General features: G+C 42.0%; 1 protein-coding gene across 3 annotated transcripts in view; it reads right to left on the bottom strand.

Moving 5' to 3' along the window:
* Positions 1 to 23,091, bottom strand: part of pigg (phosphatidylinositol glycan anchor biosynthesis class G) — a 57,502-nt gene extending 34,411 nt beyond the window's left edge. For 2 of the 3 annotated variants that reach the window (XM_053879814.1, XM_053879813.1), the window contains exons 1-7: positions 22,753 to 23,091; positions 22,438 to 22,643; positions 14,500 to 14,709; positions 14,147 to 14,335; positions 9,708 to 9,846; positions 5,183 to 5,395; positions 535 to 752 (exon numbers count right to left, since the gene is read on the bottom strand). In XM_053879814.1, coding sequence (XP_053735789.1) covers positions 535 to 752; positions 5,183 to 5,395; positions 9,708 to 9,846; positions 14,147 to 14,335; positions 14,500 to 14,709; positions 22,438 to 22,643; positions 22,753 to 22,906 — 1,329 coding nt within the window. In that variant the 5' untranslated portion in view covers positions 22,907 to 23,091. Of the gene's footprint in view, positions 1 to 534; positions 753 to 5,182; positions 5,396 to 9,707; positions 9,847 to 9,925; positions 11,024 to 14,146; positions 14,336 to 14,499; positions 14,710 to 22,437; positions 22,644 to 22,752 lie in introns of those variants that run through there. The other variant, XM_053879815.1, reaches the window with a different exon arrangement.
* Between the last annotated feature and the right edge of the window lie 219 nt (positions 23,092 to 23,310).

Raw genomic sequence — 23,310 nt, forward strand, 5'->3', positions numbered from 1 at the left:
TTCTTTCTCTTGGTCATTTTTTCTTTGTCTACTTCTTCACCGTAACCCTTTTTGCCTTTGTCTCTCTTCTTCATCCACTTTGTCTTTGTGTTCTTCTTTAGCAATTTCATCATCTAGACTTTAACTTTTCTACTTGTATGTCTTGTTCATCTTTGTCTTCTTGTTGGTCTTTGTTTTCTTCTTTGTTATTGTCTTCTTGTTTGTCTTCTGTCTTCGTCTCCTTCTGTTGTCTCCACCTTTTCAGCATCTGCCTACAGTCTTCATCTTCTTCATTGTCTTAGTTCTATTCTTCTTTGACTTTTTCTTCTTCTTCTTTCCAACCCTATTGACTCATAACCATGAGCCGATCCTTCTGATGGGTAGATGAGGTATCATGAAGCCAAATTTTCAGAGGCCACTAAATGTCGCTCTTGCCACGCCAAACATTTTGGAGTCTAATCCAAGGACCATGATCTTCATGATCAATCTTTGAATCCCACCAGTGATGATACTTTTATACAAAGCCTAAAATAAAATATCAATAAATGTGATTACCTGGAAGACAAACACCAACCCGACGATCATGGAGTACATGTCGTACTTGCCCAGCTGTTTGCTGAGAGCTGAGCTCATGGCTGCCAGCGCCTCCAGGTATTGCTTCAGGACTTTTTTCCCCATGTTGCCCAGCACCTCTGACGTGTTTCCTTCCAGGTAGAGCTTCATCCAGTTGCCATGCGCCCGCTCTGCCACACGGTAGTTTTCAAAGCCGACCTCTGCAACCCAGCAGGAACCGTTTTCTCATGTTATCCATCAAACGTACACAAAAGTAGACGCGTCCATGATGGCATTTTACTGATTGAAAAACGTGTGCTGAAAGTTATTCCACACCACATTAATTCAATTTGCTGTGCGGAAATCGATTCCAGCCTTACGACAAAGAGCAAGGCGATCCCTTATTTCAGCTCTCAGTCACGGATTGAGCGGATTGGTTCTGAGATTGTACAATAATAAAGTCACACCGCCAATCGATGACACACAACTATTGATGATAGCAGCTCGGCTAAACCAGTAGGTTTAAATATTGATCTAGCGTCGCCTTCCTAGTTGCAATACTGAATGACAAAATTGAGAAATTTGTCAATTGGTTAGAGGAAAATATTTATTGGAATGTATCCAAATGGCTACTTAAGACACAGGTTCAATGTGCTGCAACAATTTCATGTAAAATGCCAAGCAGGAAGTGCAAATGATAATGATAATAATAGGCGGAGGCACTGTGCCACTGGTCACACAGCCCCAGGAGGCAGCGATGGCAGGACAAGACAACCTCTTCTTCCCTTTCTGGGTACTTAGTTATCCAATTTCTAAATTATGACATCACCAGGCGCCGGCCATATTGAGTTCCATAGTGTTTACAGACGTGTATCTGACCAATAGTTATACTCTTGCGCAACTAGAGTATCACTGTTGTTTATTGTTTGTTGTTTAAGGTGAAACGGTGAACACCACTGCTGCAGCATCCATTTTTACATTTGCATTACATCTGTCAGTGTTTTCACCATGAACTGTCTCCAGTATTGTGACAGCGAACATGCTGTGACGACACCACTGCTGTCACTTTATGTCGCATTGTATTTCATAAAAACACACCCTCATAGTACTCATGTCTGCCATCTACTTGGGTAAAGCAGTAACTAGTTGTCTTGTACCTTGGCTAATTTAAATGCTGCGATGTTGCATTCTCTAAAAGTGTAAGGACATGCGGGGTCACAGGCATGTTGGGTCGGCCATTTAAACTTAAACTAGACAGAACTTGGTAAATATTATTTTGATGCAAAGCTACTTTTTGAACAGATGAGATTCAACAGCAAAAAACAAACAAAAAAAAACAACACTATAGGACCCCTTTAAGACAAAGTTAGTCACGCGTGTTTATCTTAAGATAAGTCTTATCTTATCTTATGAACAGCGACTTAGTTTAAACATCATTGAGAGGTCTGGGTGGCTGCTATTCTGCAGTCCCTAAGTCAAAAACAGGGCTCAACTGTAGCTCACCCAAATGTTGACTCAAAGCAGATGAAATTATGTTTCCGTTCCACGCCGGTGCTTCACGCGCCTGCTCAAGGACAACTCCGACGAGGGGGTTTGATTTGTTAGTCACGTCAATGAAACGCACACCTAACAACAATATTCTAGTCGAACAGCACAGCAGCAGCAGCACAGCCACCGAGGTGATGAATAGTGCCAGCGTCTGGCGGGAGGCTCGGTAGAAATATTAGCACCCAGAGCCACAGGCATGAATCGTACAGAATCAATGGTCATGGTCGTGTGTCAGCTGTCTGCAAGAGCACGGATTTGGTTAATGACTCCGCAAGAAGCCTGAGGTTACAAGCAGCGGAGAGTGACAGGACGAAGATGGAAGCTCACGCAGAACTGTTTTTGAAGACGTCCTTTTCTTTAGAACAAAGACACCAGCAGAAGACATGCACCTCCCGTTCAAAGACGACCCCGATGTGTGCCCGACAACTTCACAAGCAAACTCCTCAGCAGTCGGTCGCATAGGGGACAGAGTCAAGAACAATTAATGATCAGCCGGATGGAAGAGAAAACACGTTCTTCATCTCATCACTATGGAAACCTGAGACCAAAATAGAAGCTCATGTGCTGCAGCAAGTTTGACCCGCCGAATAAAGTTTGCAACCGACAAATGCTTTTTAGAAAAGTGTCATCTTGTTTATCGGTTTTCAACTGACACAATTATTCGTCAGCTATGACACAAATTCACGCAGTTTTCGTCCGCGCTATTATTACATTGGTGGCGTCTCATCATCGCTTTATTTCATCTCTTTTCGTCTGATGAAATTTACTTTACAGCATGTCTGGTGGAACAGCGACATGTTCTCAGGCCAACCGAGATCTGTGTTGTCTCACAACCTATCCCTATTTGGAGGAGCGGCAGTTCTGACCTGAGTCTCTCCCAGATGGCTGAGCGTCTCTCTTAAGGCCAGACACCATGCTTAGACAGCAAATTCCCACCTGTGATCATGTGTTTCTAGTTATTTCCCAAGGCTCCAGACCACAGACAGACATCCTGAAATAATGGCTGTGCCACCCGCAACTGGTATCTCGATGAAGATGAGCAGCGTCTCTAGATGATAAATTGATCTCCAAGAGCAGTGGAGGTCTTGTGGCGACTCAAAGCAGTTCTCTCATGTCACTGAATCTGAATCACTTAAGGACTCCTTTACCTGCCCACTTTACACCTCCTTTTATCGTGCATTATAAATCAAAGGATGAGGATGTGATCCTCACCAGGGTGTCAGACTTTTACTCCATTTGAATAAAATTCAAAAATATTTTTAAAAGGTTATAACAAAGTCCTACGTCTGGTGATCGTCCAAATGCGACATATTTGAGGGATAAAAGCCAAGACAAGTGGAACGATATTGTGACACTCACTTTCTGCCTCATGTAATATTCATCATTACTCCATATTGCCTTGTCGCTAATATAGCAGAGCACTCTCTGGTGAGAAAGCCCTCTGCCTCCAATTTGCTCTGTCTAATTTCTGGTGATAAGATAAACGACTGGCGGCAGCTCAAGCTCGAGCAGAGTGATAATTCCTGCCACTGGAGCATCAGATGTTTGTGCGAGTGTGGGGCAGTGACAGAGAGACAGATGGAGAGGGAGAAAAGATGCAGGCGTGGGAGACGGCAGAGATAGTTCTGACAAAGACTTGCGACCTCGATGTATAAGCAGACAAGATATCAGCTCATAGTATTCGCAGTTCACACTCAAAGAAGTCATCTCAAGACTCCCAGACGAATTTCTCAGTTGAAGGCTGACTTCTGCAGGGATTGAGAGAAATCAATGCAAAGATTTACAATGGGGAGACTTCACCTTCAGACCTTCAGACAGGAGACCTGGGTCGCTTTGCTCTCATCGATGGCTTTCATAATAAATCTTAAATCCCAGAGTTAAAGTCTAACACCACCTTTTTGGGTTTAAGGCTGGAAATGGAGTCTTATGGCAGGACCACATTCATGGCAGCTCATAATAGAGATCTTCCTTCTCCAGCGTAGGAAGTAATTACATCCACACATGCACCAGGTTAAAGGGACCTCAAACACATTATGCAGCAGCAAGCATCATCATTAGGATATGGAGGAGTTAAAGCATCAAATCCTTCTCCGGCGAGCATTAAATTGCATTTTCTTTGATCCAAACACGATCAGATGTCTGGTGATCAACAGAGAAGCGTAGGACTGAATGTAAAAAAGATGAATCAAGGACGCCTGAGTTCATATCTATTCAAGACCGCATGAATGTGAAAATATCCACCTGAAGTTACCGTTGATCTGCTCCCCTGTTTGACAGTAAAATACCCAACAATCATAAGCGGATTGTTAGAAATGCTGAATTGTGGACATCACACTAAAGTGTCCAGGGTGAGGAAGGTTTTCCGATTGCACTTTACCAATATGAAGCAATGACAACCTCAAAAACACTAAGAAACAGCATTCTCACACAGTAATTTTGTTGTTCCAATGTGGCATTTCACAATGGAAATGACTTAATGGTTCTGTTTCCTCAGAAGTTTGATGAGGAAATGACAAACAGAAAAGAAAGAGAGTGAATATTATGGAGCTAGTTATCATTATGACCACTGAAGAACCACTTTTTGGGTATGCTTTTGCCCGTCAGCAAACCATGCTGCAAGATCTAGACCCACCAGCATGATTTAACAACTGGAAGAGACCCACACCCCACACACTGAATCATGCCTCACTATAAGTTTGACTCCTCTGGACTCCTTTGGGAAATTAAACCCATTTTATGTGTTAAACGGCAGCTGTAACAATGTTTTGCAGTCAGCAGGGAGCAGAAACATTCATAAAATATTTAACCATAAGCAGCAACAGGTGGTAACAGCCGTGCAGCAGGAACGACAAACAAAATGAGGCTGAAGACAAATTCAAAGTCGCCACTGTAAATCGAAGTCGAGGCTAAGAGAAAACTATTGATCGGGAGGATCGATTGAGTAGAAACAAAAAATACAGTTACGGTGGAAAGTTATGAATGATTGAAGACAAGTCAGACGAGCTCCGTGTCTAAAGTGGTCTGCCTGGCTATTTAAAATAATGCTTGAGATTTTTGTTGGTCGAGCTTGAATCACAGTTCTGAGAGGTTCATGTGAACGCACCTTTCTGGTAGTCAGGCATGCTGTCTTTGAGCAGGCAGCTGAGTTGGTGGCCATTGAGATGCAGGAAGCGCAGCTGGTCTCGCACTGAATTTTCCTCCATGACACCCGGGATGATACGGCCGACGCTGTTCTGAGATATAGGGAGGCCGAGTCCCAGGGCCAGCGTGGGGGTCAGGTCAACCTGCTCCACGATTCCGGGCTTCTCCATCCCCGCTGACAGAACAAAAGGAGAGAAAAAAAAGAGATGTGAGACATCAAACATGACAGTGATACAGGACGGTTGGTGAGGACTGTGTGGATCTGAAATAAATGTAGTCATACAGGCAGCAGTACAAAGACACCATGAATTTCATTCTTTCTCTAGTGGTGAGTTTAGGTAAGAAGTCACGATACACATCATGATACTTGAGTCACCACAAAAACACACACAATATCACTCAAAATGGAAAGGTAAAATTTGAGACAAAACTATTTGACTGAAAACCTTTATATTATATATATTAACATTTTCTCACACCGCCTTATATAAAACTATAAATACTTCCAGACGTCAGACAAGAAAAAGGATGAATCATCATGTCAACAAATCAACCAACATGATTTACTTGGAATGACTTCAATTTTAATAAATTACAACTGATCTGTATCCAAAATGACACCCAAAAAACACTGAATTCCCACCAGAGCGCACAGTTTTGATACCGTTTTTCAATTAGAGGAAGCACAAACATGAGGCCCAGACATTCCCCACATCAGGCCGTCAAAAGTCAAACCACTAATCATATGAAACATCTAACTCAATTACAGACACGGATTGATGCTTATTGAAAATTCCACACCTGAGTCTGAGAGGCACAAATAACCTTCATGAGCACTTCAGTGGGGAGAACCCGGGGGACGCCTGACACAACGGATCAAGTGGCGAGAAAACTGCTGAATGATAATGACAATCATTAACGCACAAAAAAGGCCCGCTTCATTTTCAAAAACGAGCCGCTGGATTTAAAAAAAAATTATTTTAACGTCGACACTTCTGCTCCGAGGAGAGACGCATAAAGAGGCGAGGGTCGATTTGCACACGGTCTGAGTGAAGACTTAGAAGCGAGAGCAAAAATGACTAAATTATTTCAGTGTCTTTTGCAGATCAATATGTGTGTCTGCGTGCGTTTGTCTACAGAGGTGGACCTGTGAAATAGAACCCAGAGCTAAGAACTAATTTGGACACCACCAAGTGAGAGCGGCATGATTTATCAAATCTTTTAATAAGACAGGTATGCAATAAAACAGGGTGTTGCTGTATTAGGCCCGTGGCTGTGTGAGATGACTCCATAAATCTACACATCTTTTTGTGCTGAGATGAACACAATATAATCAAAACCTGGCTCGGTGGGGATTTGCTTAAGTCGTCCAAGAACAGGCTTCAGTCTTTTGCAGCAACTTTCCTTGAAATCTGAGTAAAGAACATATTTTTATGTGTTTGCATCTGTGTGTGGGCTGCCAAAAACCAAGCACAGAAACCACTTGAAGGCTTTAAGGAGTGATCGCTTTTAATGAGGAAAATATATCTTTCCTTGCGTTTTCAATTAAGAGGCTACGCCAGACGTTTACGACCTTCCCGCAAAATATGGTTTGACAAGTCACATCCTGGAGTGCTGGCACCACCGCGGCCACTGAAAACCTTATCTTTAGGTAGCAGAGCTGGCATGGTGGACTGCCACGCAATGTTGGTGCACATAAATTGAAGCTGGACGTCAGACTCCACAGCCGTTCCTAATGAATGAGCTTCAATTATTATGGACCCAAATTCAATAATTCTTAGAGAGAATGAAACTCTAGTAGCCAACACCAAGTTATATCGGAACCAGACTCGAGGCATGGAACCACTGTATCAACTGGTCAATATAATAAATCAGCACGGTTCAGTGAGGGAGAAGCAAATGAATGGGAACAACTTCTGTACTTCTGTACTTCATTTTTTTCAATTCCAGGCTGTAGACTTCAACTAGAAATGAGCAACGTAAGAGTGGACCGTCTATCTCGGTCGACAACAGCAGTTAGAGTAAATGTCCTCTTAGGCTTTGGGGACCATAACAGAAGCCAGTGAACTTCCTCTTGAAATCTACGTTTTCTACATTTACCATCTTTCAATGCTTCGTGAGTCAAGCCTGGGTCTCACATGACCAGGTTCCTCTTCCAATGGTTCCAGCAGAGCCTACTGCGCTCACATGCCAAAGAAATATCAACCCAGATCTCATGAACAAAGAGGAGGAATGAGGATCCAAAGAAAAGATCTTTTCCTTCTGGCTCAGCTCTTTTCATTATATAGAGTTCTGTTATTATCACTTCTGGGGCTCTGGTTATCACCTCAATTCAGCTAAAGATGAGGGTCAGTTCATGTTTTACAAAACAAAACAGCATGTAGACGATCACATGACTCGTAAACTTTATGAAGCGATGACTGTCATGCAGCCCAGAGAACTGCAATGAGGTGAAACACAGAAGCACTAACATATGGTTCCCAGCCAGCGTGAGGACCACATAAAGTTTTCCAGCCAGAACGGTTGCGAACACAACTGTATTGCATTGCTGGAAAAGACTAAAAACTTGATGTAATATTATTCATAAACAATATTCATAAAACAGTTTGAAGGGGAAGATAAAGATAATTCACGCATGAATCCAACCTCGCTCTCATAATAACTTTATGATCCACATATTTTGCCGAAACAACTAAATGTGAGTTGCCAGGCGGAGAGAAATATCACAAGTTACATCTGAATCTTTTGGTTGCTTTTTAATTAGCATGGAAGAGCTATAAATGCTGAAGCCTACAGAGAAAGATTCTTCAGAAGAGGTTCAGCTCTAAGACAATAGACCTGTTCGCTGATGTGTAAGTAATTGAATTCATTCATCATTCAAGTGTCACTCGTGATGGTCTTCTTTCTAGACAGTCACATGACAGGTGAAACAGATCAGTGTATGATGGTGAAGAAAGAGCTGAGCCAAAAGAAAGGCTGTGGATTTTCACTGTCCTGCTAGCCAGTGGTCACAAGCTTCGGGTGAGGACGTGAGTGGAAATGATATCTGCACTCTTGGTAAGACAGAGAAACTCAGTCCTCCGGAGGAGGCATGAGGGCGAACTGATGCTCCCCCAGGTGCATTACAGCGGAGGCCACAGGGCAGATCCAAGACTTGCTGGTCGGATTGTAGCTGTGATATCAAAATTGATTTGAAACGTGCACAATAAGAAATAATACATATAAAAGTTACCATAAAAAAACAGTTAATAACAATTATGAATATTTAATTTTGCACTTTAGACAGGAACTTAGATTTATTTGAGTGGTCATGCAGACAGTTGTCATGGTAACAGAAGGGGAATAACATTAATTCATGAACGTATTACAATTATTTTTCAGATAAGCAGAAGACAGGTATTTTGTGTTTGATTTTTCATAACTTTGTGCTTTGTTTCACTGGTATTCTGTGCACGACTAAGTTGACTGACTCTTTTTGGGACAAGCAGCCAAACAAAGTACAGTGTTTTGTGTCTCACTTTATTTTAAATGACTAATATGTACTTTTACCTATAACCTCAGCAGCCTTGGTTTGTCTGTCTGTCTGTCGGAGTTTTAAAAAAGTTGAAAAGTAATGGAAGGAAATCACTGGGACAACCCGGCTATTTGGGGTTGCATATCCCAGTGTTTGGACCAGGTTGAACGACCCTGCAACAAACATTCAGCAGCTGAGCTGCAGGTCAGACTGGTGAAACTGCTGGTAGTCTGAAGCGCCCACAGTAAAGTATCATCTTCCAAACACAGGGACCTACCTGGAACTTACAAGTGGTATAAAACAAATGCGCACTCCAAATACCACATTTTCTGATTGGACTGGCCTCTCTCTCTCTGTGAAGTGAGAGCTTCTCAACTCTTCTGTCTGCAGCACTGCACCCTGCAGTATGTTAGCGATGATCACTTCTTACTCATGAAAATGAAAGAGCAGCTGAAGATTTTGAGTAAATACTTCCAATTACTTCCGGGGAGAAAGGCGAGCGAGGCGGGGCAATGACATCAATGTTTTTAAGAAGTTGTGTTTCAGCTCGGCAGATACTGTGGAACTGGTGTTGTCAATTGTATCCACCATGACATCCACTACAAGTTGCATATCCAGAGACTGCAAATGCTGGTTTAATGAGGCCAAAGGCCTGTGACCCAGAACCAGACGATGAGACCAACTCCAGTGCTGTGTAGACGCGACCGATGAGAACAAGCCATAGATTCGCAAAGAAAACAAGCTGGAAAGTCCAGGCTTTTGGAATGTTGTCCTTTGATCTGTTTAATCCATGCTGCTGCTAAGTTATGTGTTGCAACTTTGCTCAGGTGACTTCCATTTAAATAACCAGAGTTCTGCTCACTGAAAGGTCCAGGTCCCCCACTGCCAGAACACAATAACAGGACACAAACAAGCGTGTGTATGTGTGTGTGTGTGTGAAGGATCTGTGCTGCGGCCAGGCTAATCCGTTTACCTTTCCTCTTGAAGGCCGGACTTATGAGCACCAACGGTGTGTTGACTTCAGGCTCCGAGGAGCCGCCGTGGCTGCCGGTTTCCGACATGCCGTGGTCTCCGCATAACACCAGCAGGTAGGGCAACGATCCCTCCGCCTCCTGGGGGAAACAGACACCAAGGTTAATGGACTCCTGCTCGCCTGTGCAAATGTGGGAGGCCAAATCTCACTGCCCTGACTTGTAAATTATTCAAGACTGACAATGCGTCCGTTGTCTGAAACTCTAATGACACAAACAAAAAGTAATCCGGTTTGTAGAAAGGTGCATTAGCTAAATGGATGGATGCTAGAAAAACAGATCAGCGTCGGCCTGATTGTATTGGAGGTATTTGATAAGTAGAGAGGGAAGGTATTGAATTATTGCAGGTTTAAAGGAAGTCATGACAAACGACTGCCTTCATCTCTGCACTTGAGGAAATATAATCAATGCAGCAAACAAAGAACAGACGAGTGGAACGTTGACGCGCTTTGATCAAGACGCTTCCTGCCAGAAGAGATTCTCTTTTAGGAACCTGCCCTGGAGTAATGGAACCATTCATACAGATGACGAGGCATTGTGTAGCTTCAAAGGCTCTTTGGTGAACGCTTTAAACAAGTCAATTCAAGGAAAGAAAACCTGACACTTCTGTAAAGTTGTTGGAGAGGTGGAGTGAAGTGTTTCGACAAAATGTCAGATGAAATGTGAGATTAAATCAGGACGACTTTAACAAAACAGACGAGTAAACAGGGAGCAAACGGACCGGAAAAAACAACACACCACAGCAGCAGAATATAAGTAAACACAGCGCGCAGGTGGCTCGCCAACATTAGCTGTGTTGCGCGAACATCACCGGCGCATAATTCTACTGTAGAACACTGGAAATGCACGCACAAGAGACAAAATGGTTGCTTACACGTGGTGATGAATGATCTTTCACAGCGTGGCCATGATGGGACATTAGGATGGTAATGAGGATAAGTTATGCTTTTCTGCACCAGTATTTTTCTTTTCTGCGCAAGTGTACGATCAATCACGGCGCTCTAATGTAAAACTTGGTGTTCAGATCTCTTGTGTACCGCCGCGGTGAACATCAATCTAATGTCGGTTCGCCAGTCCCGGGCCGGCAGGATCACACTAAAGCTACAGTGTCAACTTCAGACACTGCTTGATTAAGAGCTGGAATAATTCAATAAAGGGGGGAATTTCATTAATTTGAGAGCTCAAATAAGTTTTATGCTTTTTTTTTTTTTTTTTTTAAATTGGAGGTCTGGCAATTGTCCACGGCTGGTACTCTGAGGAAATACAACAAAATCGGCCACGAGCTGGCGGCCAAACTTAGACCACAAACACTTGGAGAATGCATCGCTACAACTTAAGAAAAAGGTTCGTATATTCTTGATATAATGATCATTCTACACTACGCCTAATCCCAGCGACACGCAACCATCACAGGGCACAGACTCAATTTAGAGTCAGCAACTAACCCCTGTATGTTTTTAAATAGTGAGAGGTAACCGGAGTACCCATAAGCTCAGGGAGAAACTCCACAAGGACGACCAAGGAATAGTAAAGAGCTGTGTGTCACGCAGTAAACATAGACACAAAAGGTTGCTCAATTGAGAGATGTGGCTCACACAGGAAGAACCGTCAAATCAACCATCTGGACCTGGAGACTCAAGTACCAGGACAAGAGAGTCCCACACTGCAGTGTGAGTCCCGCTTGTCAACAAGAAGCAATTGCATTGCTGATGACTTATGTTGCCGTAATTATCTGACAATAAATGTTAGCTAAATCAATTCAGGATACCATTTGCTTTGGATTATTCAAGTATCAGACGACTGAGACCCAAGAGACTCGAATCACAAAGAGGAGTTTACACAACACAGTGGCCCCTGCTGCAGCAAGAAAGTTGTCAGTCCAAATCCTGCTTGAGCCAACTTGATATTCAACATAGATTATGTTGGGTTTTTCTGATCTGCTCTTGCAAAGATAGGCTCCAATTCCGTCATGAGTTTACAAACGTTTTCACTATTAGGAATTTGCTTTGTAACTTCACACCAGACCGGTCATGCTCCCCATTTTGATCTAGTGTTCCTCTGATTTACGATGACATTTTATGTCAGAGTGCTGCATGAAAGCTGTTCAGGGGGCCACCAATGTCCCCGGGGCCAGCCTCTAGAGAGCACTATAGAATGTGCTGTTCAAGGAGAGCAACTGATCCACCGTTTTTGGAAGCATTCCAGTTGACTAGGAGCAGATGAAGACCAGAAAAAATGTTTTGGTAGCCACTCGAAACAGCAGGAGGAATGGAAAACTGCACCACAAGAAGATAAGCCACTACAAATGAATGAACTGAGATGTAACTGCTCGGTCTGAGACAAATACAGCACGTTGAAGAACCACTCTTTATTCACTTAAACAGAACATTTTAAAAGGTTCTGTGTTTCTTCATCTCATGTCAACAAGCGAGTGATTAAAAGGTTCCCGTCCTGAAAGCGGAGGAGACAGGGGTCATGTGCTCTCTATTAACACCAGCCCTGCTCCACAATTAGGTTCAAATCGTGTTTTGTTGGCTGCAGGTGCAAAATAATACGATCAAGCTCAATTAGGCGTCCAATATCCACACACTGGGATATTTATGTTTCAGTCTGGCCGCGCTACTCGCAGCAGCAGGCAGCTCACGCCTGCAGTAGACGAGGAAATGATGAGATTACCCCGCCGGCATAAGAGAGAGGGAGTGAGGGAGAGGGAGAGAGGGAGAGAGAGAGGGAGAGAGAGAGAGAGAGAGAGAGAGAATATCCGTGATATTCAAGTTTATATCACAGAGAGAAGCCAACAAGCACAGGTTTTCTGTCACTCGCTTATTTAGCTCACATTAATGTCCAACTTCAATGTTGACATTTCACAAATCAATGATCCCCGTGTTGAGAGTTACAGACAGGAACACCCCACACCTGCTCTCTTGCTGAGGGATGTCTAAGGGTTCATAATTTGTTCTGAAGAAAAATTTATAAAAGGACATAGGAACACAATTTATGTAAAACAAAACAAAAACAATAAACAAAGTGTTGCCTGAATGACAAACATTTCAATTTGGAGAGTGTATTTAGGAGTTAAACAAACTAAAAAAGAAAAATAATTTTCAAGACAAACAAAAGAAACAAAAAGGGACAAAACAAGATAATGATACATTAAAAGGATGAACTGTAAATACAAATATGGGAAAAATAAACAAAGACGAAAAAAATATATTTTTTTAAATGAGGATGTAATGTTCATTGTAACAAAGCAGATTAATAAATATTCTAATGGAAAATATGTCTCAGAAACAGAAAATGAATGAAAGAGACACTTTAAAAAAGGACCATTGAATGGTGGTTTTATGGCTGAAAAACTTGTATGATTTGGAGAAGAGTCCTACGTCTGAGCTCATTATAATCACAGGCTTTTGAAAAGCAGACAGTAGACAATAATGCATCATAATGTCAAATGTAAAAACACTGATTAAAAGAAAAAAGAAGAGAAAACGAAGAAAATAAATGTATATTAAAAGACAAATTTACCAAATAGGAGTGATGTGGAATGAGTGAGGAGTGAGACTTAATGGGGAAATGATTGAAAAAGAACAGATTAAAACAGTCAGTCAAATGTCCCTGTGTATTAATTCCAGTTTGACAACCACCAGATCAACAGTCATGAACCAGATCGGTTCATGACTCCACACAAGCTCCCAGAACTGAACATGAGTCGGGCTCCTTCAGCACCAACAGACTTGAGACACGACATCAAACATCCACACCACATCCACAGCTGTTGGACCAGAGAGGAGGGAGGACCCTGTTCGCTGATCCAACACCAAACTGGAGAAAACAGACCACCTGAACGGGTTATTGGATCTCTGGCGCAGCTCGGAGAGATAACATAATAGCTGCTGGATACTTACATATTAGCGGTGTAATTAAACGGCCACCAAATCCTGCTTACGCGGGAAAACAGCCACTGATAGCATCAAGCATTAGCATGGACCATTAATCACGGCGTCATGAAGGACACCGTCGACCTCAGTCGTCAGGTGTCATAGTAAATAATGATGTTTACGGCTCTTATCGGGAGCTTACTATAGTCCTGAGAACGCGGTTCTTTCAGCGAAGAATCCTGCGCAGCAGAACGCAGCTAAGGAGGATCGTGAAACAAGTGAAATATGGTGAGCGAGCTCAGATTTCTACTGCAGAAATGATGCGCAGGGTGGCGCCGAGTCCATCATCACATAATGTGCTCATTAGCTTCCTAATTCATAGATTCATCTTACTGTCAGGTATTTAAAATACATCTCCATATAGGCTTTAATTGATGAGTAATAATTGGGAAACGGCTCAGTGGACAGAGAAGTCCTCTCATGCGGGGAGTCAGAAACGTCACCTTGGAGATGAGAGCGCTGTGGATCTTCTTCAGGATGTCGTCCATCTCCATCAGCTTGGGTTGGATGAGGGAACTGTGCGGTCCGCTGATGTGGCCGATGTGGTCCAGACCCAGGTAGTGCAGGATAAGGATGTCCCAGTCGTCTCTCTTCAGGGTGCTGTCCAGGTGACGGGTCACGTTGTTGTCCACCTAAGAAGGATCACCAGTGAAGCTAACGTCAACTGAACATGGAGGGATATACGGTTTCAAGACAATTCCCTCAGAGCAGCTGCCTCGGGATCTCACTGCTCAAACTGGCAACCGATGAAGAATTTAAAAAATGATCAAAATAAAGAGAGGTCTCCTCAACTCACCTCGGTGTAGTCGGACACAAAAAAAGAGGTCACGCCATCGTACTCCACAAAGTGTTTGGGGAAGAGGCGCACCCAGGTGTCGTCCCCGTAGAAGACGATCCGCTTCCCGGCAGTTTTGGCCTGCCAAATGAGGTTGTCTTCCGCGAGGGCAGGAGAATTTAGGTTCATTACCACATCAATGAAGCCTGGGATGCTGCCAGTGGTGAGAGCCTGCACAGAGGTAGGTTCTGTCAGTGTCCTTTGAATGATAATTACATTTCAATGAGGTTCTGCATCTTCACAGATGAATAAATACACACTCTAACTTGTGTTAAACTGTGTGTCTCCAAACCTATGACCTCACGATATTGAAGGAAGAAAATCTTTCAATGAAATGAAGAACAGACAGACTGTTTATTACACAGTAATATGTCTTGCAATCTCTGACAGGGTTTTCCTCACTAGTATATGTGCAATTATAAACAGATATTTCATCACATCCTGTTACGTGAGGATCAATAGTGATATTATTAACACCCGGAGTCCAAAACCGGGTCTCACCTTGTCCTACAGTTATTGGTCCGAACACCCCACAGGTTGTTATGTACTGAGCAGCTTTCCATTGTTTTAATATCGGGTGACACTCAAAAATCAAAGCTCAGTGTCGAGTAGCCAGGGCTTTACAAAGTAGCATCGCTGCCCATCTCAGCATTGCAATAGTGGTCTTTTTAGACTTTTAGGTGGCAATATTATGAATGTATTTCAAGCCCTATGGTTGTACGGCAACGTTCTACCTCTCCTAAGGGTGTGGTAGTCAAGTTTCAGTGATGCAACCCATGGAAAATACCTATTCTTCGTAGCCTAAGAATTTTTAGTAGGGAGAAAATGAGGGTGTAAACCACAGTATCAACACTTATATTGTAACAGCCAAACAATGCACTCTCTAACTTGCATCCAATTTATGATCATTTTTAATGAACTATAAAATGACTACAACACAAACATATACAAATAAGTACTATAAATTCTGCTACCAATAATATGATGTTACTTTTAAAATTTGATGCATTTCCATCAAATACCCCTAGGGGTCGATGTACCCCAATTTGAGGACCACAGTTAAGGGATGTTCCAGGAACCCAATGCTCCAAAGAAAGATCCTTAATATAGTAGCGGCCATGTTTGGGGAAGGCAAGGCGTAGGAAAAGTTCAGAAGCAGGTGGAGATGGTTTTTATTGACTTGCGAAAAAAAAATTGCGAATGTGTGGAGTCCTTTCATTTCATTCTTTCAGTCTTTCAAATCTGATTGTCTCTTGCTTTCTCTTTTTTCTTTTGTGCACACATTAACTGGCTCCATTTTCAAAATTACTGTTATTTCTTTCGAGCCTTTTTCGTACGTCTCAGTGCATTACCTGTGATGCAGTATATCATTATGATGACAGCTTTCTATTGGAATTATGTCACAAAGTTTCACTTTTGTTTGTTTTGTTTTGTTCTGTTTGTTTTTCAACACAAAGCTCCTCTCTACTTCACTGAACATTTAAACCTGATTTGTATGTGCATTGCTGACCATTGATAAATAAAATGTTTCTATTTAAAAAAAAAAAAAAAAAAAGCAAAATAAATATGGTTTCCACTTTCAGGAAAGTAACTTCCCCAACAAGAGAGGGACTACTGTAGACAAGTCCACACCAATATGCATCCAAAACACGTTTCCTTCCAACGGTCCTGCGCTGAAACATCCAATGAAAAAAGACTCTCTGATGCTTTGGACAGACAGTTGTTTAGTTGAACTAGAAATGAGCTGATCAACTACAAACGTCTCACAGTAGTGAAGTAGTAACTACTTAAAGATCACTGGTGTCACAAGTGGAAGGGTGAAGTGGTGCCATCAGAACAGTGTCAAGCAGGTTTGTAGATCTTAAGGACGCACAGGACAATCTGTGCAGAGACTCTGAAGTATGAGAGGGGAGTTTGAAGAAGTACTACAGATGGTGTTGAGTGCTTACACACGGAGGAGTCTGCTCATCCACTATATAGAAACAAGCTGCCTTCAGGTGCTGAGATCTTGATTCGTGTTGGCCAGGTTGTCTCCACTTAGTTGAATTTAATATCAAAATCCCATTACTTTCACTTCTTATCCAAAGACAGAATGACATCAGTGAACAAAGCAACTTCGCTGAAGTGCAGCCGGCTTATGTGATTCAGACCCAAACTTCCCAGCTGTACGGAGTGAGATGAAAACATCAGGTAGATGGATGATTAAGATGTTTCTCCCGGTTTCATCATTACATAAACAAGCGCAGCCTCTCCTTGACTGACAATGAATTCTGAGTGTTTCAGAAGTCCAGCGAGTTGCATCCTCCAGGGCGCAGTACAAAGCTCTTACATAGAAGCAGACTCTGGCAGGAAGCACTGTTATTCTAAACCCAGAGGAGATAACTATAGCTGAGCCAGCGACCCACAGGGAGGTTCAGGTATCCCAATCTGAGGTGACCATGCCCAGACTCCGGCCGGAGCCAATCTTTTACGTCTCCTCTTACAACATTATTACATTATGGATGCATTTGCCCTTCAATAGTCCAATTCCCTGCACTGGCAATACACCTATATCCTCACGTTAAGTGTTCTATATGCAGCTGCACGCCCTTTAAATTGAATTACTCAGGAATAAAAGGCTGTCTTTTTGCTGCGTGATGCAATAAAAATACATAACGCGTTCGGATGTATGTACACAGGGACACATTTATGTCCGCCTTGTGTGTATATATATACATATTTGCATTAGTATCTATAGCAAAATTAATATATAATATTTGTAGCCAACATTTTAGTGTTTTTTTTCCGTGATATAAATAATTAATAGTGAAATGAATCGCTGTAAAGTCTGGCTCACACATACTTCTTCACTCTTGAAGTAATAACAAATGTAATGAAAGCATTAAGGTAGAGACAGAGTGTGTTTTATCTACATTATTCGACACATTTTTTAGAAACATTGTCGCTCCCGCAGCACCCACACTGAGATGAATCAATCAAAAGTTCACAAGAAAATCTGAGTCATAACTCCTTGCCACCCCCGGATTATTCACACAAATCATCTATTATTGAGTTATTATACAGTATATTATCGCGCCTCACTCAGACAATGAGACCAACATGGGCGACACAATGGAGTCTCCCAACTGGCAAATGAGCCTGTCAAGCCTCCGTCTTTGTGCGTTCAATTATTTACCACTTCCTCTCTTCCTTCCTTTAGATTGTTTTCTCCTGCCAGTGCAGATGTTTTCAGGACGAGATGGATGCTGCCACTTCAAAAGCAGCTGTCTCTCTTCGCCAGCTCAGCTCTATTCATCGAGAGAGTTTAATGAAACCGGGCTGAAGCTACCTTGTCAGCTAAGAGAGGGTTGCTCACACATGGAGTGGAGAGCAGGAGGATAAGGATCTGATGAAAGATCTGGTCAGAAGGAAATGGAAAAATATTACAAGTTTTGCTGAAGTCAACAGGCGCAGACTCCTAAATGAGTCACTCTTCTTCCTGGTCTTAAGTCAGCAACTTTAATGTCAAACACAACCTGCGGGATGTGAGCTTATAAATGTGGGGAAAAAAAACACTAAGAGGTTACAACTGTGACCTTCCACAAAGTGGACCAATGAATGAGTCTCATGACTCTCAGACATTCTGTCCATTTGGATTCCCATCTGAGAAACAGTGAGAGCTAACAGGGCTGGTCAGAGAAAATAGCTTGGATAAATGTGCTCTTTTGCTCCTGTTATTTTACTAGTGTCACCCAAGTGACCATTGTAGGACACAGTTTTTCCCCCTATTATTGGACCTTCTACATCTAGGTTGGTGGCCAATTTGAGAGTTTATTTTCACTGCAACAAATGGTGTGAGAAGTGGGATGTGCACACCCGAAACCAAGGTTATAATAGTTTGGGATATTTCATTTGTTTTTGTTTTTATTTAGTTCTGAAATTCAGTTAGTTTTGATCAGTTTTTAGAGTGAGCTGGCTCATTGAAAAATGTTTTCATTTGTTTTTGTTCTATTTTTCCCTTCAATATGGGGTATTGGAACAAGATTGGCAATTTGAAATAGGTCACAAAAATAGTAATTAAAACTCAAAATAAAAGACGCCATGTAAAAAATGCATTCAGTTTGTAAAGATGATGCTTTTCTCACAACTACCACCATCGCGCTGGTCAGCGATCTAAGGTCAGGTTGTCAACGCAAGTGACGTTATGGACTTGACCTGCTGCACCTGGACAACAGCTGTTGTAAAACATGCCAAGCATAAATAAATACATTTTAAATCATATCAAAATGCTCCTTTTGGACATAAAGACAAAGGACAATTTTGCTATAATTTTTTGTTTTGATTAGTTTTGTAAAAACACAATGCAGTTTCAGTTAGTTATTGTTTTATGAAAGACTTTTTTTTTTTTTATTTCAGTTGACAAAAATAATTGACAATTCCAGTTGTATTTTTTTGTTAGTTTTCATTCACTATAATAACCTTGCCAAAGCCAAGGTTTCCTGCAGTGTTATATCTCAACAAAACCTGCTCCTGAGCTTGACTTCTTTCTACTAAATATATGCTGACCTTATTGGAAATACTCGTGTGTCTCCGGAACCTCTTTTGTATGTGTCACACAGCTACAAACATCTCACAGAGACAAAATTCAGACCCAAAACAAAACAACATGCCCTCCCCCAAACACATCGCAACTGAACCGGCAACCACTTAGTCAGAAGCAGACCGCACAGTGAGCCATGGCGCAGAGCTGCCCGGATAGATGTAGTGAAAATGGAGGCATTAAAGTGTTTGAGAGAAGAAGAGAGTGCAGGCAAGGTCGACCACAAGGTGTGATTAGTGGCATCAGAGTATCAACAAGCGAAAGAGAAGCGTTGTAAACTGTGCTGAACTAACAAGACGTGGAGGAAACATCCAAAAGCTGATGCAGAAGGAAGGTTGAAGATGGGAAAATAGATATATGTTTGTGTTTGAGGGAGAGAAGAGTGTTGCTTGTGTTAGGAGGCGGAGGTGCTAAAATTGACGTCGCATTCAGATTCTGAATTTCATCTGCAGACCCTTCAGTAAAGTAGTTCTACTCTTGCCTTGAACTTTTCAGACCCTTGTGACTGAGTTTGACTCTCACACTACAGACTGGTCCTGACAGCTGCCATGATGGATGGTTTAGAGACTCAAGAGAGTCTCTAAAAGGAGAGACTACTTGATCTGCAAGAATGTAGGAGATGTGGAAGAGGAGGAGGAGGACAGCCAATGAGGTTCAAGATGAAGGTGTGACCAGGTAGGAAGATGGGATGAGAGTGGATGGAGACTAGCCAGTTGAAGCACAGTCTCCAACTGATGACTGAAAGTACACAGCAACTATTGAACTCACTTGCTGTAACATCCATCTCTCCAGCCTCTGTTCTTTATGATGTGGTACGGAACGATAGATTTACTGTTTAAGTGGGTGTTTCTAAAAGACGCGTGCAGTTCAAGAGCTGCTGGAACATTTACAGCCAGGCTTTATTTGCCATCCAGCAGAAGTCGATGGTGGTAAAACAATAAACAAGCAAGTTACGGCAGACGCTGAACTTTCAGACACCCGTGGTGTCTCCCGCTGCCGGTGCGGTGATGTGGAAATTAAATCCAGTCCCACACTGCGGTGCGGGCTGGAGAGTGCACAAAGTGGAGAAGCAACTCTCTCCCCGCCTCCATTACAGGTGGATCAATCCAATCCATTGGTGCGACTGGAAGTCTCAGCTGTCTGACCCCAAGTACAAGTGCTACATCCCCACAGGCAAATGGAAAGCTCAGGATGATTTCAGTATGAAATAGAAGCAAATTCCATCTGCGCTGCACATCTAAATGAGTTTTCGCTGCCAAAATGAGTGTGTGAGCTACAGGTCACTGACTGTTCACAGGCTGCAATGCAGTCACGGTGGAGGGGCGCTGGTGTTTGCTGCCCCCTACCGGAGCTTCCTCTATGATCCGTAGATATTCATGAACACTGAACATTGTATTTCTACTAACAGGTTTGCGCCCATTTTCGCATAAAAAATAACTTCCTTGACTAAATTTGGTTTATTTTATGTATTTATTTAATATATATTGAAAACTTTATTTCATATTTAATAATTGCGAGCCTCTTAGTAAATGAAAGTTTCACTTTTATTAGTGTTTTAAACTGTTTCATTTTGATCACATGAATATATAATTTTTTCTCAGTGTTTCCTTGGTTAAAATTCATATTTTTTAGAATCATATTCTCTGTCTATTACACTCTCAATATTGAAGAACACCATTTAGATTAGTGCACTGGCATGTCCTCAACTGGCCTTTTATGTCGAATAAACTGTCACTTTAACATACCTGCATTATTATTGGGGTCGTTTTTGTTTGGTATCTGTGGGTAATATGTATGTAAAATATGTATTTACGTCTCACTTCATTTGCCTGTACTAATCTGAGATTACAGTGGGGGAGGTGAGTTTGTTTCTTATCCGTTTCCTACCACACATTTTTTTTTGTATCTGTGTTGAAATTATTCAGATCACCTGATGTGTTGATTTTCTGTGCACAACCTCCCCTCGTCTGTAAATCTGTTGATCCAGGATTAGGGTGCAACATCTGTCCCTCTCAATCCCTCAATCTTCGCTGACCCGATCCACATTCTGACTCCATCTTGACTGGGATGAGATCGGCCATAAAAACTAAAGACATTGGCATCAGGGGAATATACTGTATATGCTGCTAAAAACAAGCGGCTCCACAGATCACAGTGGGTGGACACAATAACCCGGATGGATTTTTGAAAAGCAAATATCAACATTAGCTCTGATGCTATCTGGGAACAGTTCCCAATTAAAATGGACGCCGCTTTCTGCTCATAGCAAATGAGATTTATTTCAGTTTCTGCTCCGTCACCGCTCATCAAGTCTTGTGTCTTTGACGCCGTCACTCCCCGGGTGCTGCTTGCCAGCTTTGCTGACTCAAAAACAGCCGAGTGAGCAGTTTCTAGTTTAGTTGCTGCCAGTCAGGCGTCACTGTCTGCAGCGGCGGAGTCCAGCCGAGCGCTTTGGCATCTTCTTTACCAACTACTCATGATTTGTTGTCACTTAGGAGTTCATTTTTGGCAAAAGGGTTTGATACTTCTGTACTCAAATGAAGTGACACCGCACAAGGGACACAGACAGACGACCTGAACCTCCTCTGGCTCTTCTGGGAGAATACAGACGTGCTCAAGTGTCAACCAACAGACATAATCTCTACAAGGTTTCTGTGAGGGTATAATAATAATAATAATAATAATAATAATAATAATAACAATAATAATAATAATAACAATAATAATAATAATAATAATAATTATTATTATTATTATTATTATTGAGCAACATCTGAAAGGCCACATTTCTCAACCTATTTGTAACATAAAGTTGAAACTTTCTTTTCTCTCGGTCACACCAATGCATAACACAGATCGCGTCTATTACATATATAAAATCTGATTTAGGTGATTTATTGAGATACTTTCACTACATTTCACACACAACATCCTGTCTGTGCTAATGTAATTATTATTAACTATTGCATGAGGAAATATGGTTTTATTTTTTATATTAGATTAGACATCCTTCATTTGTCCCACAGTGGAGAAATCTCACAATAATAATTATTAAGATAAAAAACATTTTAGTAATCAATGGTATGAGTAATTATAGTAGCAACGTGAGCAAAATGAAATATCAGCGACATAAATCATGTGTTATTAAGTCATGGAAATTTAAATATCCAAAGAGAATCTGACAAACGCGTTGTGATATTTGAAATATTGGCGATATGTAATTCAGTTAAACAAGTCTGAAACCTCAACTTTGAGTGCGATCCACATCCAGTACAGAGTTGTGTTGGGTTATTCTTTGACCAAAGACCTCATAGTCTCACCTTGATCCTGGGCATGGTGACAGTCGGAGGTCTTGCTTTGGCGACAAAGCTGTGCGAGGAGCCTTTTTCCACCACATGTCTGGTGTAAGGCATATAGAGACGGCCATTGGGGCCAAAGACAAAGTCTTCTCTCAGAGCGTCCACCAACATGACGACCACCCTCTTGAACAGAGGACCCGGCAGGCGGGTGGTGTTCGGTTTCCCCCCTGGAACAATAAAGATATCTTTTTAACATTTCGACTTTCCAAACGAGGGTGCGAGTATTCCAGCATGTGTGCAGGGAGAGGTCAGTGAACGCAACTCAGGTGCACTCACCTGCCAGGGGTTCGGGCGGCAGCTCCGACAGTTTGTTCTTAGACGCCACAGAAGACTTGACCGGTAAAGGAAAGAACCCCCGAAGAAACAGAGCCACTCCAATGACCTCAAATATTAAAATAAAAGAAGCGAAAACGGACGAGCGGACTTTCATGACGCTGCCTGAGCAGGAAGTCAAACGGAACCTGCTTCTGGGCTTCCTCCGAGACTAAAGCTAGTGTTCAATCATCAATACTTATGAGCCAAGTGTAGGAACATTATAGTATCATACAAATCTGAATTAATATGAATTAACCTGCGTCGCATAGCTTAGTAACCGCAATTCACTATGAAAGCATCACTTCCGCATGGAGAATTACAGTACGGGTCGCGCTTTGGGACAAACTACTTACCTGTTCGCGTTCGATTAGAAGCGAAATCATTTAACGTTTAAGATATATATTTTTATTTATTATTTTATTATGAGAGTGTTCAATTGGTCCAATATTCTCCGTTTTACTGGTCGACAACTATTTTCTCCAGATTAAGCTTCGTGAGCTGCCCCAGAAGTTGATGAAG

Source organism: Synchiropus splendidus, chromosome 11 (assembly GCF_027744825.2).
Source record: "Synchiropus splendidus isolate RoL2022-P1 chromosome 11, RoL_Sspl_1.0, whole genome shotgun sequence".
NCBI lineage: Eukaryota > Metazoa > Chordata > Actinopteri > Syngnathiformes > Callionymidae > Synchiropus > Synchiropus splendidus.